The sequence below is a fragment of the Cinclus cinclus genome, chromosome Z (genome assembly GCF_963662255.1).
Source record: "Cinclus cinclus chromosome Z, bCinCin1.1, whole genome shotgun sequence".
Taxonomy (NCBI): domain Eukaryota; kingdom Metazoa; phylum Chordata; class Aves; order Passeriformes; family Cinclidae; genus Cinclus; species Cinclus cinclus.
In genome coordinates, this window is record NC_085084.1 from 9,927,465 (window position 1) to 9,952,727 (window position 25,263).

Genomic DNA, 25,263 nt, shown 5'->3' on the forward strand with positions numbered 1-25,263 from the left:
TACCTCATCTTTCTTCTTCCCTTATTACCATTCTTTGGTTTAAATCTGATGTTACCTCAGTATCATTTTGAATTGGAAAGGATCTGTATTTTCTTCTCCTCGTGTTAGCCAGACAGGTACTTCTTTAATGTGGTTTTCTGTTCCAGTAAATCAACAACAAGGTGGTAGAATCTGTCAGATTCCTAGAAAAAATAGGGTTTGAAGAATGTGGGTTTTAAGCTGTTAGGTAGAAAAAAAATTTTTTTAAGGACAGGTCTCTTCCCACATAATACTTCTAGTTTTGTTTTGTGGTTGGTTTTTTTCCCCCTGTTCATCAAGTTATCTTGTTTCCCAATATACTTGTTGTGGAGCAGCTTCAGCCTTGTGACCCCTCTTTGATGCTTGCAGGGCAGGATGGCTCTCCCTGCCCCCTTTAAATTTGTTCCAAGAGGTTTTTTTTTTCCTTTATGTTCTGAGCTGTCTGTTCCAAGGCAGTCAGAGTATATATAATCTACTGCATTTGTTTTCAGTTTGCATATATTGTGTTACTGGCTTGTAACTTGTGCCAGTGCTAATTTACTGACTTTAGGTTTTCTGGGGTTTATTAAGATCTATAGGGAAACCTTAGCCAAAGTAGGTTGTGCTGGTTTGTCACTAAAGATAACCCAAAAAAGTGATTTTTTTCTGAGAGGAGCTAGGCTTCCTCTGTGTCTGACAAAATTTCAAACTGATGAACCAAAACCATTACATGAAATTGGTGTTCCCGCCCAGTTGAACCAAAACTGTGACATTGGTATTTGCATCTAATTTTGAATGGTCCTACAGAATCTTGATTTAATTTCAGATCTCTTTCTCCTCCTCTCACTAGAAAAGTTTCTGCATAGCAGGACGAATAGATATATTCCCTCTGACAGACTAAAAGGCTGTAATTGCAGTTGTAACCTTGGTCTTGAATTCATTTGAGCTGGAAAACTGATTACCTATCTAAACCAAAGCCTTGGTTAGGAAGAGAATCTTAAAAGGCTAATTCTTGAGTAGAATACTTCAATAGTTTTTTTGAAAGTATTTTTGTAGATTCCTCCTCTCTGTTCAGATTAAGGAGATGCTGTTAATTCTGTGCATTCAGGGGATGGAAGGCTTCCTGTTCTAGGTCAGGGGCAGGATTGACTGAATTTCATTACTGCAGTTATCTGCACTCCTACAGCATAACCATAATCTAGCATAACTCTCATTTTGAGATAAAGATTACACTAAGTCACCTTGAATGAACATACACCTCTGCTTACATCCCCGGCCCTATGAAGTAAAAGAAATTCACTGGGATAAAATGAGCTAAACCACATCTTTTCTGACATATGTTGTATTGCACTGCCAAAATAAACCTGTAACTCTTCATAAGCAAGATAACTGGTTCCTTTCCTAAACCAACCAGCTTTCCTTTCCTTTTCAGCCATAGATGTTACCTGTGGAATGCTATGAAGTGGCAGTCTTATACAGCTGCCACTATTCATCTTGCCATTTATTAATTGGGTTAACTCACTTTTTCTGCTTGCTTTTCGTTCCATGTAAATCAGATTGAAGATTTAAAATATAATTGTTGGATTCACTGCTTTGTTTCTTACATCGTAACATGCAAAACTTAAATACCAAAATGATGCATGAATGAAGGCTACCTTTTCAGTATATTAAAACATTTCCTGAGTTTTCAGGTCTTTACATTGTAGTTTGCCTATTAAGAATGTTCCATAGTTACTTAAAGTTTTTTAAGTATTCCAGATAGTCAGAAATGATACTAAACAGTTCAGGATCAATTACAGGAATTCTATTAACCTTTTTTTTGTTTCTCTAACTGTATACTGCATAAGGACTTACTCAAATACGTATATAATATGGCTTGAAATATCCAAAGTCCTAGAATTTATTAGTAGACTTCCATCTGCTATTATTGACAGCTGAATTAGTCGGTCTGGAAGGACAACACCACAATGTATTGAACTGGAGTGGAGATTCTGAATTGGTTTTGTACTACTGTGATTAATTTCAAATTAATTCTTGTTGAGTAGAAGTGTCTTACTGAAAGGAGCCTACCAATTCAATTTAACATTATAAACAGGAAAAAAGTCTTACTACTTCCAAGTAATTTAATATAAATTACAATAACAACTACTCTGTAGTCTTTGTACAGATATTTGGTATGGTTTTTTTTTAATCATCAAGTAAATTCATATTATTTATATTATAGTTAAGAAGTGCTACTATAAGCACAGGGAAAAGCTAAATCATAATTTAATCCTAGGTCCTGTATTTCATTCACCATTCCTCTCACTGGGTTACATGTGCAAGTAAGTAAGAAGAAAAGCACATTGCTTAGTTGTGGATTGTGAGCTTTGATACCAGGGAGAAGTATAGTAGGCAAGTCAGTTTATTATGTAGTTTAATTACACTCCATCTACACTGGTGATAAGTAGCAGGTGGTGATAAAGATTGTTTTTCATGGTATTTGACTGATATAAATGCATTAACTTCTATCAGTTCAACTCCACAGGGTATGAAGTAGGCAGCATAGAATAAGGATGAGACATAAATACAATTTTTCTGTTTTAGTGTCACATTATATCCTGCTATGTATTGCAACAGGGGACAATGAGAAATCTGCTGGAACTGTTGACAATTTCTGCAAGGCAGATTGGTGTATCGGCTTTGTGGAAATATGAAAAAGAGCTCTTGGGTTTTATGGCTTTTTTGTTTTTCATGTGAGGAAAGTAAACGCAAATATCTTTGTCATGGAAAGAGAGCGTGTTTGACTGAGAGGTGCAGACTGATAGGTTAAATGTAAAACTAACTGCTCCTCTTGGAGCATGGTGCCTGTTTTCACAGGCACAATATTGCCTCTAAAAGTGCCTGGGCCTTCCTGTGTGGAAAAAACCCATCCACTCAGAATCACGTGTTCCTGCTCTGGATGGGCCTGTGTTTCCTCCCAGCTGCTGTAGCTGGCTAGCCAGCTACTGCACCAGACATCAGCTGCAGTCCAGGTTATTGCTTGGCAATTTCAGTGTACCATCATCACCAGTTAATTATTTGACTATGCTTGAGCTGTCAGCAAGTGCTGACTTACCTAGTCAGCAAGTGCTTGGGAACACTTATTTTTAACCTGCTACACATAAACTGTTACTTAGACTGGAGTTACTATAAAACTAACATGTGTGTCAGTGTTTGGGAATATCACAGGAACACTGTAATAATAAATCAGAGCAGACCCTGATGGTGGTGTCAGCCCAAGACTGGAAAGGAAGTAGTGAATTCTAAAGATTTAACCTGGTTTTTAGTTTCTGACTACCTGCTGGATTTTCAGGGTAGTACTGTTTTACCTGCTTACTTGGGTGTTACAAGGAAAATCATGTCAAAATTCATGTGGCATTTTTGAATTTATATGTATACATTCTTTACAGATTGCCATATATGTCTTCTTCAGTTTACAGGACACTGTTAAGCAACTGAAGAGAGAATGAATCCATTAATATATTGATGAAAAACTTCTTGTTTACTCTTGCTGGTGTTTTTTTTCCTGAAATATGATGATGTGCTGAAAATTACACTATTTTTTAATTCAGTAGTAGCACTGTGTTGGTGGAGATAACGTACCTGAACAATGCTTTTCTTTCTTTAAGTGTTTATGCGTTGCCAATTAAGCCGATTACAAAAAGGACATGCAACAGATGAGTGGTTTCAACTCAGTTCCCATGTACCATTAAAGGGTATTGAGCCAGGATCTTTGCGTGTTCGAGCACGATATTCCATGGAGAAGATCATGCCAGAAGAAGAGTACAATGAGTTTAAAGAGGTATAAACTCAAGTTTAACCATCCATGGTTTGTCTGTCAAAACTAATTTTTTTCATTGGTTGAGAGGAATATCAGTAATACTCGTTGGTGTAATGAAATAATATTTTTAAACGACAGCTATATATACATAGATATATAGATATATAATACAATATTTTCCTAATGCTGTTATATGTAAGGAGAAGCTTCTGAATATTTTAAAATTGTTTTTCTTCCAGCTTATACTCCAGAAAGAACTTCATGTAGTCTATGCCTTATCGCATGTTTGTGGACAGGATAGAACACTGTTGGCTGGCATTTTACTGAAGATTTTTCTTCATGAAAAGCTCGAGTCCTTGTTATTACGAACACTAAATGACAGGGAGATAAACATGGAAGGTACTGCACTAAATCACACAAAAGCTTACTGGAATTTGGGGCAGGTGGGGAGGAAAGGGTTCTGGTGCTATCCTTTTTTTCTCCTTTAGTTGCAGCTTATGTCAAAGAAAAACCATGATCTTCCTCTCTTTTTGACATCTTCTCTTCTCAGTTCTTCTCTTTCCAATTCCTTTTTTCAGATGAAGCTACTACTTTGTTCCGTGCCACCACTTTAGCAAGCACGCTTATGGAGCAGTATATGAAAGCCACAGCAACAAGTTTTGTTCATCATGCCCTGAAAGACTCCATATTAAAGATCATGGAGAGCAAGCAGTCCTGTGAGGTGATACCTTACTGTGTTTTTGAACATTTTGATTTGTTGACACAAAAATCCATTGGTTATTAAATGTTATGTATACACTAAATATTACTTGTAGAGATATTTAATAATCTCTTAGAACTAGACTTTGGTTACATGAGAAATATGGGAACTAAATTAATTAAGATAGGTTTTCCTTGATTTAGAGATTTTTCTTTCCTTGATTTTGGCTTCAAACATTATTCACAGTAGAACCTACTAAGTTTTTAAATCAAAATTTCTTTTAATAATTTAGCAGGCATTCAGTAGCTGTTACTGAATGTCCTAATCTAGGTAGCTCTTCTTAAACCTAAGATAGTGTAGAAGTCAAGGTCAGAACTTCTGCTTTAATTGTGAAATTCCTGATATTAAATGGTTGTTACTGATCCTGAAACTCTTTTAAAAATGATCTTCCTAACTCCGATATTTCACTTCAACTTCATTGTGGAAAAGATGGGAGTCATCAGAAATTTGGATTGAGAGAGACCAAAAAAGTCACGCAGATGAAAAATGGTGAATATCCAAGCTGATAAAAACCAGATATGTATATTAGAATTTAAAACTATTGCTTCACATTTCCTGACAAGCCACTGAAACATGCTTGAGTTCTGTAAGAGACTTGTATGGAAGCAGAATATTTAATTTGCTTTGAAATAGTATTCAGCATGTAATATTCAGAAACTATATATGTATATATATGTATATATATATATGTAGTTGAAGAAACCTCATCTTTTTCTGTTTTAGTTAAATCCCTCGAAGTTAGAAAAAAATGAAGATGTAAACACTAATTTGGCACATCTACTCAGTATACTTTCAGAATTGGTGGAGAAGATATTCATGGCTGCAGAGATACTGCCCCCGTAAGTTTGCACTTTTCTGTTCAGATTTGTATTTGAAAATTCTTGTTTCCATTAATTACATTGCACCTTAAAATGATGTACTTACTGAGTTACCTTAGTGTTGCTGTGTAGACACAGAGGAAAACTAACAGGGAAGATAACACTTCTGGGAATTACTAGTGCTTTACAAAAGCCTCTGGCTGGCACATTTGGTTTTCTTTCAGAGGAGAAGCTACTGTACTAAAGAGATCAGGGACAAAACAGTAATAAAATAATTAATCTCTTATTTTTACAAAAAGGTAGAAAGCAGTAGTAATTAGCAGACAATGACACTTATTTGTCAGTGCTTCTCTGAGAAAGAGGTGGAATTGTTAACAGCATATTAAAAATATAGGTAGGCAGTAATGATACCATGCTATGCTTGTTTTTGTCTGCAAGGGAAATGCTGAGGCCATTTTCCCCCACTTCTTTTAACTGATAGAGTAACTTGTTTTCATACCTCAGATTTGAATCATCTAATAAAAAGTGTATAGTACAGAGTTGCCTTTCATAGCTTTTAAAGTATATGAGTATTTGGACTAATTGGAATTTTGGAATTTTGAGTAATTTGAATAGCATGGAATTTTCTTTTGTGTTAGTGCTGCCAAGGTTAGCATTGAAAATTGCAGTCCTTTTAATTATATGATGCAGTGATCAGCATTTTTGAAAAACACCACAAATGTCCTTTTTCTTTTTAATGGGAGAAAATAATAGCTGTGGTGCTTAACTTCTTAGCTTTTTTCACTATACATCATGTATGGAAAGAATAGTATTTGTTCAGTTAAGAGAGAAACTAAAAGAAAAACCAACCATCAAAATGGTCTTTTTTCCAAAAAGGGAATACTACTTTAAGGGAACAGTTACAAAACATTTAATGCACATCTGAAGGATCACAGAATTGCACAGAATTAATTTGCCTTGTCATTTATAAATTTAAGTTTTTAAAACAAACTTCTAAAATGTAATTTTTATAATTTTTTTAACTTTAACTAGGACTTAATTTATAATTTAAAGACTTGTCTAAGTTATTAATATAAAGTTGAAAATAGTTCTGCATCAAGTAGGAGGTTGGTCTAGGTTCTTTCTGACCAGCTTTTCTGATTCTGTAAATTTAATGGAATGGGTAATTAGCTACTGTTTCTGCAGGACATTGAGGTATATTTACGGGTGCCTACAGAAGTCTGTTCAAAACAAATGGCCAGCTAATACTACCATGAGAACCAGAGTTGTTAGGTAAGTTACTTGTCAACCTTATTCTGGAAATAGTTCTTTCAAGCCTTGTTGAAGACATACTTCAGTGTGCTTATCTGTTTCTTTCAGTGACAAAACTGTATGAACTTAAGACAGGTTACTGCAGTGTTTAAGATATTTATGATTATGAAGCACAATGTCCCAGTTAAAGATTGAGCTTGCTGGATTCTTGGTCTTGGTCTTGTTCTTAGAGCTTTGCCAGAATAAAATTATGTATAGAGGTCAGTATAGCTTTACTTAATGGTTTTATCTTTGAATTTATAGTACTACAGCCCAGTCATGTTGAAATATTCTGGAGCTCCTCTGAAAATGCTGCTGGAGGTTACAAAACATGGCTCTTCTGAACTCACACCAGCTACCAAAACTCCAATCTACATTATTAAACCAGCGCGATACAAAAATTCTAACTCTGTTCATTGCCAGGGCAGGTCAAACAAAAATCTTTGATAAGCCGTGGTCTTGACACTTTCTAAATGTGGCAGGGATTTTAAGGGTATCAGAGCCACAGCTTTCCTTTTTGTGGTGTCAGGCAGTTGTATGGTTAGCAGAGGTTAATCTCCCACAGAGGGATCTTTAAGAGCATTTGTCTTTGGCTTGTATTTATCATTTTGACACCAGAAGCTTTATGTGTTTCATACTGTGAAGCGGCATTGCCTTCAAATGGAGACTGCTCCTACTCTGAGAGCTCCTTTTACTCTGAGGGACTAAGCTGCAGGAAGGCTGTAAAGGTCAGTAGTGAATTCCTTATCTCTGGCTGTTCCTCCCCAGCTCCAAAGAGGACCATGTGGTTTTCCTTAGTGGACACACAGCTCACTTTCAGTTTTCCCAGTGGTCTCCACTAGATGCTAAAAATATTTTATCACTTGCTTTTGTGGTGGTCCATTTTCACAAGTGGGTACTAGAGATTTCTCTGTGAAATGCAGTTTCACAGCCTTCAGAGACCTTTATTACCTTTCATTTCACTGTTTTTGATTTAAGAATGATTCACTAATCAGAGCCAGATGGCCATTTTTTTGATATGTGGGTACCTTCTCTATCATATCAGTCAGACTGTGCTACCATTTGCCTCTGTTTTAAAACTCCCATACAGGTATTTGCTCATTCCTAATTTAGGCAGGTTGGCAAAGGTAAGGAGCATCAGATCTTCCCTGTGAGCAGTGTCTCTGCTAGATGTGTACCTTGTTGGCTGTCAAATTTGGGCACTCTTACAGAGGGTGCATCAACCTCACTAATGTTTGTCACTTCCAAGAAATGCAGACATTTCCCTAACTGTGTACTTTACAACAGGCAAGGTTCCCTTCCTCCTTTCATTAGGAGTATGGCTCTGGTATTGCTGTGGTGAAATCCAGCCTGCTGGTGGTGTCCAAGGACAAAATTAGATATTTTAGATTTATTTAACTGGTCTGTATCTCACTTCATTGTACAGCAATTAGTTGGTGTTGAGGTTAATCTGAGTGATGATTTTCACCTCTGGTATTAACAGGAGAACATTTTCCTCATGCTGCTGAAGCCTACTGTGGGTTCCTGTTGAATTAATTCCTAGTTCTGCAGTTAGAACAGAGCACTCTTTTTAGAGCTTTTAAAATGGCAATTCTTTCATGGTGGAAAGTGGTAGATACCTTATTTTTCTACTGAAGTGTACTATCATCAGTATAGTGGATCAGTTGAAGCTGACCTAAAGGTGTGCTCTGCCAAGAGAGATCTTTTTGCCCATCCACTTCTGTGGTCCAGATGGCTTGTGGAAGTGGGTGGCTGTGGGTTGAATGATTTGCAGTAGCAGACAGTGGCAAATTTTTGGGAGGTCAGAGACCAAGGGTGGCTCCTTTTTGAGGCGAGCATGGTCTGGGATTGGCTTCATTATTACTTGGCAATTAATTTCTTCCTACACAATTTCAACAGTTCACCTTTACTGGGAAATTAGTGTGCCTCTTCTTTCAGATTTCACTGCTGTTCATAAAATTGTAGCATGATAATTTATATTTTTACAGAGCATAGGCTAGTTTCTTGGTGTTTTTCTCAACAAGATCCCGTATTAACTTTATTCCTCAAAGACTACACATTTTTACATTAATTTTCTAATGGTTTTGAACAAAATACAATTTTATTTCATTTCAGTGGCTTTGTTTTTCTTCGACTGATTTGTCCTGCTATCCTGAACCCAAGGATGTTTAATATCATCTCAGGTGACTATGTGCCTCAGATCAAAATCTATACTTTATGCAGCAGGAGACATGAAATCACTGTAGTATCTAATATAGCAAAACAGGAAGTTTTTTTGAATGCTGTGTTTCAAGTCAAGTTATCCATTTCATTTGGCTCACTTCTCCTTAGGGTATATGCTTTTCACCCTCAAAGGCTTGATTTTGGATATCCCCAATGTAATTTAAAGTCCAAAAACCATCCACTGTGATATTTAATAATAAAATTTTGAGTAAAGTCTAGACTACATTGTTTACTCTATTTTACCAGTGTGAAAAATGTATTATGGGAACTTCAGATGTCACTTCCAATACAGTGCAATGCCAGAGTTAAGAGCTGAATGCAGTGGTATCTCTGAAATGTACAAGATTTATGAAGTTGGTAGGTGTCTACAGAGCTGGGAATACATATGTGCACCTAGAAAATTACTCTTGAACAATTCAAATGTCCTACTTAGATGGCTTCCAGCCATTAGAGTGGTATTTTGACTCATTAAATACAGTTGTCTTAGATGTAGAATCTTAAAGATGAGAGGGTGGCCTTCAGAAAGGGTGAAAACTAGGAAATATAGAATATAATAAAAAATCTGGTTCAGAAATCTTTTTTCTTTATTCAAAGACAATTTTTAAGACAATGTGGATGTTTTCTATCATCAGTCTTTAAAACTGTACTAAATGAGAAGGACTGTGTCAATCCATGTTCCTTTTCTCACTCAGTAATTGTTTCTGTACATGCTTTGGAGAAGGCATTTGAGAAACCTGGAACAAGTTTCTGGAACAAGTGATAATTTCTCTGGCATTTTACTATCTTTGGGTAGTTTGCAAGTCAGGTACCCTCCTAACTTGGGTTGCACTGTGACTGCAGGTGTAAAGAATTACTTAAAAATCTGATTAATGCCTTTTGAGTTTGTCCATTACAATGGTGCCGAGTTACCTCCAGCTAGTATTCTCAACTACTGTTAAGGGAAACTTACAGACCATATAACCTGTCAGTGGAATGCTTTCAACCAGGCCATTTACCTTAACTGGAGAGAAAAGTAATTTTGTGGGATAGTGCTGGGTAACATCACTTACTGGAAAAGGAAGTTCTAACTTAAGTCGCTAATGTCAAGTCTTTATAGTCACAGTGATTACAGACCAGAGTTTCATGAAAATGTAACATTCACTCTGTTTTCCTGCTGCCAGTAAATTAAAAGTGTAACTTGACAGTGCCCACTTATGTGGGTATAAGCAGATAAGGAAAATATAAGTGCTCTTGTTTTTAAATTTCAAAAGTAAATGTTTTAACAAGTAATCCTCCTCTCAATAAAACTCCTCAAGTTTTGAGCAAATGGTTATCATTTCACCTAACTCTTAATAACATTTATTTTACCTTCTTGTTCTGTGTGCTGTTATTACAGAAAATAAGATGATCAGATTAACATGGCTTTTGGACATTGCAAAAGCAATATATTTTACTTTACCAAGTGGCACCTTTCACATGCAGTCTTATATTAAGAAAGAATCTATAAAAATATGAATGGGAAAAGTTTCTTTTCATGTGACTGCTGTCAATTTTAAATGTAATGGCAAGTGACTGTCTACTTTGCTTTCCTGCCAGATTCTCCTTCTCCCACTGCTGCAAGAACACTGACGCTGGTCGCCAAGTCTGTGCAGAATTTAGCAAATCTGGTTGAATTTGGAGCTAAGGTGAATATAGTTTTACATACAGAGAACAACCTAGAACTGTGTTTCCAGTACACTTTTCACATGTTCCTGTTCAATGCATGCAAAAAATTTGTTGCTGTTTTCTGATGCAGAACCAATAACTTTTTCTTCCTCCACTTTCACCCTGCATTTATCACTTGTTAAATTGGAGTTTTCTGTGGTAGAGCACTTCAAACCTCTCCTGTTTAAACTATCATACTGCTAGACATAATGAAAGCTCTAAGTCAAGTGTACCTACTGCACTAGTAAGCCCAAGCTTTCAATAAAGTTTCTATTAAAACATTAAGAGAATGCCAGCAGTGACTGGTCTCAATTTCTGGCTGAAACACTGCTAAAATCTGTTGACTTAAGCATAATTAATATGACTTCAGGCTGGCATGAGAAAGTTGTTTCTATGACACACAGAACTTGGAATGTAAGAGTTAATGATAAAACAGGAAAGAAGGCACTTGTTCCTGATGATACATCTGAACAGAGAGCATCTGTTCACTGCAAATGGGTATGTTGAGACACTCACCTTGATGCAAATCTGTATCATGTGTAATGCATATTGAATCACAGGTTGTCAATCTTCTGAATACAAGAAAATACCAAATTCTGTTCTCTTGTGACTGGCTGCATACCTGACATTAGAAATATACTTGAAAAAATATACTATTCCAATTTACATGTTCTGCAGTGTCATTTGCCTGACTGCACTGTATTTGCCTCAGGTGTGACAATTATCTTGGCACTGATTTGTTAATACTTTTTAAAATTACTAGGAGCCTTATATGGAAGGGGTAAATCCATTCATCAAGAGCAACAAACATCGCATGATCATGTTCTTGGATGAACTTGGGGTAAGTGGTTAAAAAAATAATTGCTGAAATTACATAGCAGAATTGTAAATTAAAATTTTTTACACCTCTTATTAACTAGCTCAGCAATGCATCAGCTCCCACATAATTCTGAATGCTTTTACCTGAGTATATTTTTAATACATATTTAAAAATTGCTGGTCTGTCATATGGAATTAAAACCATCAAATGTCTTCTTAACACTTTATTAATTTAGTGCCTCTAATTAATTTAAGACTTAATAAATTTACTGTAAAAGTGAAAAGCTGAAAGAAATTCTATAGCTATGAGATTAGAAATATTAGGAAAAAATACAAACATTTCACAAACATGTTTCTAAATCAGAAGTTTTTATATATAACTGATCACATGGTTTTGACCAGAGACTGAAAATCATTTTTCTTAAAAAAAGTGTTAGGTTGAATTTGTGTTAGCACTGGCAAAAGCTTCACGGCATGCATTCTACATATTGTAGTTTGAAAGTTAATTGCTGTCACTGTATCCTTTTAAAATGTGACTATTTTGTGTGTGTGATAGCTGTAACAGGAGTGAGGTCATCATGTTTTTCATATATGTATTTTAAATGCAGTAATTAATTTTAAAATGTGATAAAAAATCTGCTAAGCATCCTAAATTAGTCCTTTAGAAGTGTACAGAAGACATCTCAGAATACTTAAAACACAAGTGGCATTTTGGTAGGTTCCAGATGGAATCCTTTTCTGATTAATTTGCAACTTCTGCATATTATGATACATGGGTTTTCTTTAAATGACAGATTTTCTATGAGGTCTCTGATAACTGTTGGTTTGAAAATACCTGTTGGGATTATTCTGCTGTTTTAATTGCAACATTATTGGTTTATCATCAGAGTTACTTGATAGGTAGCAGCAGATTTTGCTGAATTTTGTTGCTCTTCTCTCATTTAGATTTAAAAAAGCTCCTAATGGATGGATTTCCCCTTCATTTAGAGGGTTTGAGTCTCCATATGCTATAGGTTTCTAGTCAGCTAAAAGGAAGAGCAATATCAGATTTTATAGTTAAGAATCCTCCTAGCACTGCAAATTGCAGTATGAGAACACATACCTGTGAAGAGGAGAAAATAAACAGATAATTCACAATGGAAAGATGGACTGGAGGTTTAGCTGGAAAGACCAAAGTTGGTCTTGGCACCCTAAATCTGCTGTCTTCTACTTTGTTGAAGAATGTTCCTGAACTTCCGGACACTGCAGAGCACTCTCGAACTGACCTCTCCCGTGACCTGGCGGCCTTGCATGAAATCTGTGTGGCACACTTGGATGAGCTCCGGACACTAAGCAATGAGCGAGGGGTGATGCAGGTGAGTTAACACAAACACATCACAGGTAGGGGTGCTGTGTCCTGAGTAACTCAGTAATTCTTTTGTGGTATTTCTGTAGCAATATGACTGACCTTGTCTTTCACCCGGAGGTTATTAGCTGTGAAGAAAATACTTAATCCATAGTTTTGTTCCCTCATGCAAGAAAACCAGCTAGGTTTGGGTGTTGTTTAAAGTTTCTAGAGGAAGCCTTAAACCCACAAAATTACTGTCTCCTGACAGACTTTTTGGGTCTTAGTTTTCAGATCTGGATTTTTTTTCAGTTGAGAAGCAAATTTGCTTTCTTTAGTTTTCTATTAAAACCTTATTTCTGCTTCCTAGTTTGTGAGTACACTTGTATGCTTGGCAAACGCTCCTGGCAAACTGTAACAGTGTGTTAACTGCACACTTCCTCCACCTTCCTGTTAACCACAAAGAAGCAAGAAGATCCATGGGAGGACAGGCAAAGTCCGTAACATTGTTTTAAGACTACCTTTACTGGGTAGGGAATCAGTTGTTTTCTCTTTTTAGTAAGATACTTAAACTACCGAGTTGCAGGTCTCATAGGCTGATGCTGAAAATAGGCTGCTCAGGGAGGCCTTTACTGTCTCAAGTAGCTAACATGTAGTTTTACTGACTCGCTCTCTTTCACAGCACGTTCTTAAGAAACTTTTGGCCATTACTGAACTGCTACAACAAAAACAAAATCAGTATTCGGTGTCTAACAACATCAGGTAGCAGCCCTGTACCTGAATTCTGCATGGATCCAGCATGCCCAACATGGCAACTCTCACCAGTATCACTTTCTTCTTGCTCTTGCCAAAAATAGCACACCCTGTCACATTCTCAGTGATGTGTGAACTATGCAAAAAGAAAACAAAGATGCTGTTGGTGAATGATTGTACCAGCAGCTTTTTTTAAGCTATCTGTGCAGGACATTTGCACTTTTTTTTTTCCACTTGGAAACAATGAAATTTCACAACCTCTGAGCCTTGGTGTACAGTTCACCTTCTACAGAGAAGATGCTGTGACTGTGTCTAGAACTTTGAAATTTTCAGCATCTCTGATTGCCAAAGTGTTTGCTGTCTGACTGGAAAAGAATTACCAACTGACATGAGAAGAAAGGCGTTGTTCTGACAACCATCTATAACTGGATAACATTTCTTACTGTTATTTCTGACTGGTTACAATAATTATGACTTTTGACTGTTTCAACCACTTTTAACTTGTATTTACAGCTTCCAGAATTTGATGTTACAGTAGGAACAACCTTTAATGTACACCTTTTATACCATGCTGTTTCTCTTGCTGGAATTATTTTGAGAGAGAATATGCAGAATGGATTTTGTCAGCTTTGTTTTTTTTGATGTGTCACTGATTCAGTCCATCAAGAACTGTATATCCAGATAAATCACAATGCTTTTGTAAAATGTTTACAACAGTAAATAATTTGAATTCGGTAAATTTATTGATCATTATATCAGACATGCATGCATTCATTAAACCATTTTATAAAATAGGTATTGTTTGGTCTTTTTTGTACTGTAAGTCTAGCAAAATACTATTTTTATAAGTGAAAAGTAAGCTTTTAAAATAAATCAAGCTGCATATCTCAAACTGTATGTAAACTGGCTAACTGGCTGCTGTGGAAATTTTTCAGTGTCTGTACTGGTGGTGTATTTTGAAGTGTTCACACTATTTCGCTTTTTGAGTACGAGTCCTCAGACAGCATTACCTTGTCCCTATGCCTTAATTTGTACATTAGGTGAGGAAATAGATGTTATAACATCTTGGGTAGGTTGAGATTTAATTAAAAGAAATTCTTCCCTGTGAGTGGGGTGAGGTACTAGAAAGTGCCAGAGAAGCCAGGGATGCCCCAGTCTTGGGAAGTGTTTAAGGTCATGCTGAATGAGGCTTGGAGCAACCTTGTCTAGTGGAAGGTGTCCCTGCCATAAACTGTTTAAAAAATTAAACAGTAAAATGTGCTGTTGATTTAGAGGGTATTTAATCATCACTGTGGGTTACATTCTAGGCAGTAATACAGTAACAGGGACTAAAAGGATTCACTGACAAGACTAATGAGATAACCACTTAAATAATTCTATCATACAAACACTGCTGTAAACTTCTACAATACCTGCAGTGTTTTTCCTGTCTATCAGAACTGCCAAATCACTGTCACATAAAATCAGAGACTTCACTTTTTCACCTTTGCTGCAGTATTATAGTGGCTCTTGCTGTGTTGCCCTGGTCTCCAGCTGGAACAGCTTCTTTAAGGTGAGAGCTCCCAGATGTCACATGTATGGCACTGGGCAAACACATGTGATGCTCTTCCATAGTGACAATACACCTGTTTGCAAGACCTTGTTACTAGAGAAGTCTTTTCTTAGATTGTCCCAAAACCCTGTCAAGCCTATATTAAACTGCATCTCAGAGGAGTAGTTAATTAACCTTTCATTTTTGTCCTACTTAGATCTTTAACAGAGTGTATAAAAGACATTATTTTGTGGATTTAGTTGCTTTTGTATAGGTAATGTAATATGGTAAAAACACAAACTGGAAGACAGAGCTGTAATTTACATGTTACACACAAAATACAGCAAAGAGAATGAAACTGAGGAACACCCAAAGCTACATGTAAGGCATGTGTATTGTAGAACTCTAACAGGATGTATGGAAAGGAAATAAATCAGCTGGTACTCTTAACACTACACTGCAGCCACATCAAACTGTTTCTGAACCAAAAACAAGGGCCAGATTTCTTGAAGCAAATCATGGTAGTGTTGGACCTGTAATCAATAAAGGTTTAAAAGAACCACAACTTATTTTTTTATGAAAAGTAAAAGGCTTTACTGTCACAATAAGAACTAACAGCATAAGACATTATGACACATAAGGAACCTATGGCAGGTAGAGTCACACCTGACACCAGAGAGTAGTTCCTGCAGTGGTAGGAGTCCATCTTCCTTCAAAGTAATGCTGAATCCGCAAGATCATCATCAGTCCACTCTTCCTAATGGAAGGGAAAAACACAACATCTTGAGCAACATCTGTATATGGTAGTGTGTGCTGTACTCCTTACAGTCTGGATTTAAGAAGTTACAGAGAGATTTCATGAACAGAAGACTAAAAAATATTTTAACAGGGCAAGTCAGGCCTTTAAAGCTAGTTATCCATACCTATGCTTACAGTCACAGGCAGAGAGTCATGTTAGCCAGCCCTTTTCAGCACCTGAGATAAAGAAGCATGAGCTTTATGTTGGATAACTATGTAGAGATTTCCAAAACAGCTCATACTGCACCTTCTACAAAGGTGTTAGCTGCCAAGGTGACAAAGCTGTGAAAATCCTGAGTCACACCTGTGCTCAGCCATTACTTTTTATGTTTTTTGTATAATTTCAAACTGATGAGTTCGCCATACCACTTCTGGCTTTCCTACTGATACTAACCTTCAGCCACAAACAAATCCAGAAACATCTTAGATCAGATTTGACTGTGGACTTGTAGACTACAGTCGCAGGTAACTACAAGATTAATGAAGCCACGTTTGCACACTCCGGAAGCTTTCAAAAACTTAAGCACACTTTCTTTATGTCCTGGTCAACTCAGATCTGCTCTTTCGTATGATGATTTCTCAGAAGTAAAATTATACAACAAGTGAAAAGTGTTCCAAGTTCCTCTTTTATGGAGTTGTCAGTTTCATTTGAAGACTGGCATTTGGATAAAAACTAAGCAAAAGTTTTTGCAGCAATAAAATTATAAATTTGCAATTAAGATTATAAATTAAGTTCAAGGTCCCACAGTATTGTTAGAACAATAAAATTCTGATTTTATAATAATCGTGTTTAAATAATTTTTTAGATTCTAATTTGACACTACAGTATCAACCTACTATGATAATCTCTAACAACAAATGACACAAATCTTTTATCTTCAGATTTTGACCCACATCAAATTTTAGCACGTTTTTTTAAATGCCATAGATGGTGTGTCTTAAACTCTCAGTATCCAATGTCTTTAGTATCATGATCAGTCCAGTTAAAAAATGTTCTTCACCTCTGCCAGCATGGACTCTCTCCCATTTCCTGTCTACATTAAAACAAAAACTCTGGAAGGTGTTCATCTCAGATGTGAAGGATAGCCTTAATATTGTTTTTATTTTTTGAGTCATCCTTGTCAGTTTATCTCCACTTTATTTATACCTGGTCTTAAAATGCAAAGTACTTTCTGTAATTCATGTGGCCTTGTTAACAAATTTTCTGACATAAATTTAGTCCAATACTCCACACTACTTTGAGCAAGAAAACAAATAAAGTAAATAAGAACTTTGAAAGCACATGAAACAGCAGTAAGCATGGTCTGCATATTCGTTGCCCTCTCCACACAGAGACAGGTGTATTCAGGAACATGTCCAAGCACAGGCAAGTATGAAATCTGGCTCATTTAAAATGGAAAAAAAAAACAAAAAAAAAAACAACAGAAAAACATTGAAAAAGGTTCAGTTTAAGCAACAAGTAAAATGATATTACAGATGCACAAATTTATCCTAGTAGCTGTGTCACTTTTGTCATGGCATTAAGAATTAAAAAAAAACAGGAAAAACTTGTAGTTTTACTGACCTCATCCATTTTACATTTCTTTGTGACATATTCATCGTCTTCATAACCTTTCCTCTTCTTCCTAACACAGAAGAAAAGTGAAATACTTAGGTATTTTTGTAAGTTAAAGACTCCATTTGACACCAGGATTACATTATGGATGTACCCTTTTCATAAAAAAAAAAACTAGCAAAGCCTCAGCATGCATCTTGCTGGAAGTTCAGGGTGCATATTGAAATGAAATGGGCAGAATAGAAAAATCAGGAAGACCTTTGCCATCCACATAATTCTTAAGAAAACATTAAGCCTTTACAACTTGTTTCAATCACCTGATTTTAAGCCCTCAGTTCTCATTACATACAACATCAAGTGGCACACCTTAGAAGCCACTCTGTATTCCAGTTTTGTGTTACAAAACTATCAGCTTGCCATGCAAATCAGCACAAAAGTACCTATTTATGTATTACTGAAAGCAGTACTTTGAGTCTTTAGTCTCAGCTTCAGTAGATACAGCAAGCAGACAAACATTAGTTTTCATTTTCCATCACTCACACAGGCAAGAAAATATTAACCTTCCTGTGCCAATAAAAAAGGATGAAGTTTAACACATCCAAGATATACTTACGGGTTTGCACTAAATGGAAGGTCCAAACTGTGACACTTCTCTAACTTCTGTTTTAGAGCAGCAACCTCTTCAGGCCTCGGCAGTTCGTATTTTCTAATAAGATTTTTCATGCCTGAAATGGCAACAACACAGCTGTAAACATACAGATAATTTCTGCTCTGCCTTCTTGTGTTGGGTCTGCGTGGCAAAATGTTGGTAGTGGGGGGATCTACAGGGGTGGCTTCTGTGAGAAGCTGCTAGAAGCTCCCCTCAGGAACAACAGAGGCAATGCCAGACAGCTCCAAGATGTATCCACCACTAGCCAAGGCCAAGCCTGTTCTGTGACAGTGGATGTGCATCTGTGATGACAGATTCAAAGGAAAAAAATGCTAATGCTGTTGGCAACACTAATGGTTGCTGGAAAGAGGAATGAGAATATATGGGAACACCTACACCCTACATCTGCCAGGATCAGTGAGGAAGGAGGTGCTCCAGACACTGAAACAGATTCCCCTGCAGCACTTAGTACGGACCATGGTGAAGCATCTGTGCCCCTGCATGGAGGTCAGCAGGAGTATGGAGTGTGCAGATGCACCTGACAACCTGTACAGGAGGTGACTTTGGAGTAGGTGGATGTGCCCAAAGGAGGCTGTGACCCTTGGGAATACCATGCTATGTACCATACCATGTAGGGAAGACGAACCTACACTACAAAAGGTTTGCTGGCAAGATTTGTGACCCCATGGGCGATCTGCACTGAAGCAGCCTGTTCCTGAAGGGCTGCATCCCATGTAATGGACCCACATAAAAGCAGTTTGTGAAGAACTGTAGCCTGTAGGAAGAACTCATGTAAAAATGTATAAAGGACTGTCTCTGTGGGAGGGACCTCACACTGCAGCACGGGAATAATGTGAGGAGGAAGGAGCAACAGAAACATATGGTAAGGTGACTACATTCCCCCTGTGTGAAAGTGAATCCAGAAGGAAGGGAGGGGTGGGGGAAAAGGCCTTTCTAAGATTGGGATTTCAGTTCTCATTATCCTACTCTGATTTGATTGGTGACTAATTAATTTCCCCCAGTTGTGTCTGTTTTGCTTATGACAGTGACTGGTGAGTGACCTCTCCCTGCCCTTGTCTTAGCTCATAAACTTGTTTTCTTTTCTCTGCCCTGCCTAGCTAGGGAGGTCAGTGATAGGGGTGGCTTTGGTGGTCACTTGGCATTGAGCTGGGGTGGACCCACCACATGTGTGAATCACACAACCCTATCCAGTTTCCAGTGTGGCCAAGTGTTGTTTATGTCTCATAGTCAGGCTTGAACCAACAGCTCATCCTTCCTTCCCTCATTGCAACTACAGTGAAAGAAGTCTTGAGCACCACTCTAAATTTCCTTAAGGCAGAGTTCACATTACTCTGCTAACAAGCTTCAAAATACACATGTATTTTTTGCAATCAACATTGTACCTGCTGTCCTAAAAATAATCAGTTCCAGTGTTTTTAATAATGCAAATTAAATTTACAAGATTTTTTCTCTGCCATCAGTACTCTGTGGAAGTCATTTACAAATGTTTGGAAAATTTCCTTCCAACCACCTTGTGTTTACGGAAGGGCGGCCTTTGGGCTAAATCTACCAATCCACAATAACTGAAAAGTGAAAAGTAAGTGATCCCAGCATTCTTTTCCATGTCAGCAATGGAGGTCTGAATACTCGATTTGTTAGAAGACCAGAAAGTCAAGGACATCTTAAGTTTTATAAATTAAAAGTGAACTGAATTTGTAGACCCTGGTTACGTGTATGGTGCGTTCACTGCTCATGTCAGCCAGCCCAATTTCACTGCCACCACTCCCATTTGAAGTGCATGCATTAGCTTAACACATTCAATAACTGATTACTTGGAATTCCATATCACAGCCTTTTAATTTAAATACAAAAAGGTAAAAATCAGTGTACTACCTTTTAGCTTAGCTAAACATGGTAGTATTCTCAATATTTGTAAAATATATACACATATAGATATTTCTAACACTAGTGAAGCTAAGCATCTTCTGAAACATAGCTGCAAAATAGCTGTGCAGTACAAATACTGGCATATCACATTAATAATTTAGCTTACAGAAGGTACCTTCTGGTGGTAGTTGTTATATGCAGGCTTTGCCTGAAGTTGAAATGTTTAGGATACAGTAACTTAAAAACCAATTTAGTTCTGTCATACAGAAACCATTATCTAGTTCTCAAAATAGATTTCTCACTTTTGAATCAGTGGCTAGCACTTAACTGCCTCCCGCACTTAAGTACTGAAAGCATCAGGCAGGTCCTCTGCCTGTTAATATGAACAAATTACATAAATAAATAAATTTGTTTAATTTATTTGCTCATTTTGCCTCATTCTTTTTTCCCCTTCGATCATATGCTGGGTAGTTCATTCTACTGTCTGAAGTTTAATTATGCATGCCTTGAGGTGAAGAAAACCATGTGAAGCACACCTTTCTATCTGAAGTTTTTGTAATTTGGAAAAATATGCTTTTTCCTCCTTTTTAGATATTCTTTATCATACTTTTCCAATGTTTACTTACATTTCATGTCATCTAGTAATCTGGATAAAGTTGATCTGTTTTCTTTCAGCATAAGAGTTTCTGATAAATAGCTACAAAGAGACATGGAAGAAAATAAATTTTTAAAGTGTCATAACTGTGGCAATTACTATGAGTTAATAAAAAGTGTATTTATTACTAACATCTACTAGAGCTTTATAATTAGGTAAGTAAGAATGCTTTGTTTTAAGCTTTTTGTTTAAGTGCTATAAAGTGATAAAAAACCAAATCTGTCGCTGTAAAAAGGTGACAAAAATATTCCGCCAGCCACGGGGAAATAACATTGCCAAATTAGACATTTCTAAGCCTCAGGAAGCTAAGTAAAATTAAGTTTAAGATTCTACAACAACATCACACTATTGTACAATATGCCCACAGGACAAACAAGTATTACAGTGGTTTTCGGACTGACCAACAGCAGATCTTGCAAGACAGGCCTGCTGCTTCTGGCAACTGAAAGTTATTACTAAATGCTGTCTTGCATGAGCCTATGGGTCCCTTCCTCTTCCCAATGAGATCAAATTTCTCTTTAGTAATAACATCAGTGCACACTGCCTGGATAAAGACATGAGCAATCCTCCTCACCAACACCCACAACCAAGGAGTTCTATCCTTTCCCCCATGACAGCAACAGGTTTCCCTATTCCCATGTGTTTTGTACCACCTCTGCAGCTGCACCTGATCACAGGTCCACAGACCAGCAGCTGCACCATCAGCTTCTTTCATGTCTGGCAGCAAAAACTCACATCAAACAGCAACTAACAAGGTTACAACAACTGTATGGTACAGACAGGTAACAAAAACTTGAATTCTTTCTGAATGTGCAATGCTTACACACGCTGAATCACACATTATCTACAAATTATTTTAATTCTTTTTGCAAGCATAGCTTTCTGAATTTTGGCACAAGCAGTACAGAATAAGTACAAAATACAGGTCTAGGAATGAGATCAAGTTTCAAGTTAAAGTAAGCACCTGAATGTTTTTACACAATTCTGAGAAGACAGTGCATCCTGTAGAGGATACTCCTAACACTCCTTTTAGAACTAGAGAGATTTAGAACAAATTGAAGATTTTATTTTAAAAGAACTTTTTGGATTTAGAGCAGATGTTACACTCCAGATGCAAAATGCTCACAGGCAGTGGCATGGTATTATAACATGCCAGATACAGCTCCTTACAGTAACCACCTCAGCTGTTCATCTGAAGAAAAGTATATGATTTGTCCGTAAGAGAACTAAACCAAACAAAGTACACATTTCAGCAAAAGCATCAAAGTGTTTGATAAGCCTGTGCAAACACCAGTGGCAAGGACACAAAAGGGAAAGAAAAGATTGATTTAAAACAATGCCTTAGCCCTGGTTCATATCCATGGAAACTGAACAGTTGCAGCAGCCAAACACATCATGTTACACCATGCCCATTAGCTGTCAGTTCAGGGTAATTCCAGTTGACTCTCAGCTTCCACCATATTGCCATTCTCTTCCCTGTGTAACCCTTAAACTGAGTCTGAAAATCGTATGCTGTTCTAATTAAGGCAGAGTCATCAGGAGCTTTTTTTAACTTCTTCCAAAGGAATATAAAAAACAAGACAGCAACCTGCTGCTTTCATTGCCTATTTGTTAAAATGAACAGTACGACTGCCATTCTAAAACATAAAGAGACAAGTGCTATCCATCAGTAAATACACAATTCTAGTAGTTAAGAATGTCTAAAGCAAAACAATTTTATACAAGAAGCAAATAAACTGCTTAAGTCACACATAAAAGAAAGAAAATAGTACCTTTCCATATTAATTCCCGCTCTTGAGCCACTAGATAATATGGCAGTAAGAGCAATCTGTGAGGGTGTAAAGAGCATATATGCATCTGTCAGAGCCACTCGGTTAAGGAAGTCATCAGCTGTTTTTCTCAAAACTTCAGGATTTTCCAACACTGGATAGCGAGTCTAAAAAGTAGTGATTTAGGAAAATAAGCAGCTTTCGTCATTCCTGTTCATGAGCTCAGAACACACAATTCAACAATATTTTATAAAGCTAAAAAGTAGCAGACCACTTATTTATTCCAAAAATATCCTAAAAAACTTAGAGACCACAAGTAAAACAACTACCTTTCAGGTATTTGTCTATCACTATAGAAATTAGATCTTTCAACTCACAGGCACAAAAGGAAGTAAAGTTTTTTAAGATGATTCGTGACAGACTGGTATTAATTTACTACACAGAGCACATTGTATATCAGAGAGTATTACCTTAATATCAATTAGAAATCCCTCAAATGGTCTGTATGGATTGTGGATGATGAGATGGAAGTTCAGTTGCTGAATAAGTAGCAGTTCATATTCCAATATTTGTTCAAGAGCTTTTTCCTGTCCAAGAGGACTTTCTTGAAGGTTACCAACAAACTGTGCACTGGATACATTAAATTCATCTACTTTACAGGCTAAAAATGCACATGTTAGCCTTGAGGAGGGGAAAAAAAAAAACAAAAAAACAATTGACATATGCAGTGTCCATTCTCCTATGTTCTGCTCAGAAAATTTGTGTCTATTTAAAACACCATGTTCTGAACACAGCCAAAGGATAGTAAAACTGGCTATATTTTGTCTTTACTCAAGCTCTCAGATTTTCTTTATTGTTTTTTTTTCAGTCTTTAAAATATAAAGATCATACGTCTAATATTCCATTTGACAGAGGAACTCAAGAAGTGTTGATAACTCACATTATTATCCGAGGATGATACTCCATCACTGAGTTATTGAGGTAAAAGCGTTTGAAATACATGCAAGCTGTCCCCTAAATCAAAAAAAAAGGGGAGGGAAAAAATAAAAATGGATTAAGAAAAAAATAAATAAGTACATAAAAACAAACAAAAAAAACCACAAAACAGGCAAGTTTGGATATATACTACAAGCACACATAATACACTGAGGCACTAAGACACATATAGCCATTTTATGTCACTAAATATTTCAAAGTCTTTATTTTTGCCTGCAAAAACCTTACACTACAACTGTCATAGCAAATATTTTTTTTTATTTGGACATGTTTTGGAAGACAATGTGTAAAAAGCCAACAGTATCTGTATGGAAAAAAATTGGTATTAAATTCAAAAATCAAAGGCTGAAAAAATTCATCCTGAAAGCTGTGAGCAATCCTAACCATTGACCTTTTACATCACTAAATTCTGCAGCATGTTTATCAGCATGAAAACCAATGCTTTCCAAAATGAGACTCTGCAGAAGCTACTTCTCAAACATCAGCCTGGCTTCACAGAACATGCCATGACACCGACTGTCATCTTTTAAAATCATCCTCAGGCACGGCACTCTTCACCATACCTGCCTGAAAAAGGAAGGACTAACAGGGGACAGTGTAAATCATAAATCTTAATGGCTTAGTGAGAGAGGCACAATTTCACTCCGTTCTTCAGCCCTAAGTCTGCACTGGCATTCAAGACAAGCAAGTCAAGGTAATTTTGTTTTTTCGCAGGTTATTATTTTGCCAGTACATGTTCTAACATAATTGTCAGTACATTATTTTGTGGTCAGAGTGCTGGAAAAACATCTGAATGACAGCCCAAATTTGGGACCGTCTCCTTTAACTACTGGGAGACTGTTTCATTGTATCATCAACCATATACGACTATTTTGTTTCTATTCTTTGCTAAAGAGAAGCAAAACAATTCAGAAACCCAAGCAAGTTTAAGAGCCACAGGCGAAAGATCACCTTGAAAGACATAAAGTTTTGAAATTGCTGTATACGTCAGAAAACGAAACAAAAAAAAAAAGAGAGAAAGCGGCCACAGACTGTGGTGCTAGAAGAGAGCAAAGAGGCTTCAAAGGCATCCGCGCTCTCCAGAACAATCCACGCAGGCAGTAAGCGAAGGAATAAGGGGGGCGGAGGGTGCGGCACCGTCCTCGCCTCGCTTACCACCACGGACCGCGGCATCGCGGGCTTGAACGCGACGCAGAAGTCCAGCAGCCTCTTCTCATAGTACTTGCACAGTGCCAGCTCCTCGTGCGGCTCCAGCAGCACCGGGTCGCCCTGCGGCACCTTGGGAGAAGCAAAGCCGCGCCTGAGTCCGCCGCAGTCGCACCCTGGCGCCCCGCCCCGCCCCGCAACCCCTGCGGCCCCGCACACCTTCCCGCTGGCCACCGCCCTGGCCTGGGCCCGGCGGTTGCCCTCAGCGCGGCGCCGCGCCAGCTCCTCCTCGCTGCGGAAAGTCCAGTGCCGGCGCTGCGTGCTGCTGTGGAACATGGCTGCGGCAACATGGCCGCACCCGCGCGGGGCATGCTGGGAGCCGCCTCAGGCCGCGGGGCGGGCCTCGGACCCTCCGTGCCGGGAGGGGAGGGATCCGTCCCTTCTGCGGAGCTTGGCTTCCTGAGGAGGGAAGGGGTGTGTCGAAACGGCGTGTCGTAAACCTTCGTGGAAACTGGGGGAAAAAACAAAAAAACAAAACAAAACAAAAAAAAAACCAAAAAAACAAAAAATCAGAAACTGCTCCTGGCAGTGACTCCGTGTTGACTTCCCGACTAAAGGGGCTGCCGTGCTACAGAAACTCGAGTCATGCCGCAAGGCACTGAGGGTTTTAAACCTGTGTGCTTCATTCCAGAGCACATAGTTTCTAGAAAACATAGCTTCCTCAGAAACAGGTGGCATCTAAAATGGTAGCAGATGCTGAAACCTCTCACGCTCATGATGCCGTTTTCCCCACAAAGAGATACGTGGT

The 25,263-nt window shown here is 37.6% G+C and overlaps 2 protein-coding genes across 7 annotated transcripts in view; one reads left to right on the plus strand and one right to left on the minus strand.

Annotated features, from left to right (window-relative positions):
• Positions 1–14,431, plus strand: part of RASA1 (RAS p21 protein activator 1) — a 54,236-nt gene extending 39,805 nt beyond the window's left edge. The window contains exons 16-25 of the mRNA XM_062514023.1: positions 3,648–3,820; positions 4,039–4,198; positions 4,378–4,520; positions 5,283–5,398; positions 6,563–6,649; positions 8,783–8,850; positions 10,466–10,554; positions 11,337–11,414; positions 12,613–12,747; positions 13,399–14,431. Of these exons, the coding sequence (XP_062370007.1) occupies positions 3,648–3,820; positions 4,039–4,198; positions 4,378–4,520; positions 5,283–5,398; positions 6,563–6,649; positions 8,783–8,850; positions 10,466–10,554; positions 11,337–11,414; positions 12,613–12,747; positions 13,399–13,482 (1,133 nt within the window). The 3' untranslated portion in view covers positions 13,483–14,431. The remainder of the gene's footprint in view (positions 1–3,647; positions 3,821–4,038; positions 4,199–4,377; positions 4,521–5,282; positions 5,399–6,562; positions 6,650–8,782; positions 8,851–10,465; positions 10,555–11,336; positions 11,415–12,612; positions 12,748–13,398) is intronic.
• On the minus strand, positions 1–25,263 carry CCNH (cyclin H). Of its 6 annotated transcripts, XR_009934191.1 has the most exons (10): positions 24,465–25,263; positions 23,254–23,327; positions 22,784–22,994; positions 22,317–22,480; positions 20,516–20,586; positions 17,967–18,078; positions 17,363–17,423; positions 15,667–15,757; positions 11,090–11,195; positions 1–182 (listed from the first exon to the last, which is right to left on the minus strand). XR_009934191.1 is itself a non-coding variant. In XM_062514026.1 (9 exons), exons 1-8 carry the CDS (start codon positions 24,789–24,791, stop codon positions 15,713–15,715), a joined length of 1,065 nt encoding a protein of 354 aa, XP_062370010.1. In that variant the 5' UTR covers positions 24,792–25,263; the 3' UTR covers positions 1–182; positions 15,667–15,712. The 6 variants fall into 6 exon arrangements, 5 of the variants coding, with proteins under 5 accessions (XP_062370010.1, XP_062370012.1, XP_062370009.1 ...); XM_062514026.1 differs by lacking the exon at positions 11,090–11,195; XM_062514028.1 differs by lacking the exons at positions 1–182; positions 11,090–11,195 and having other exon boundaries at positions 15,577–15,757; positions 24,465–24,587; positions 24,675–25,263.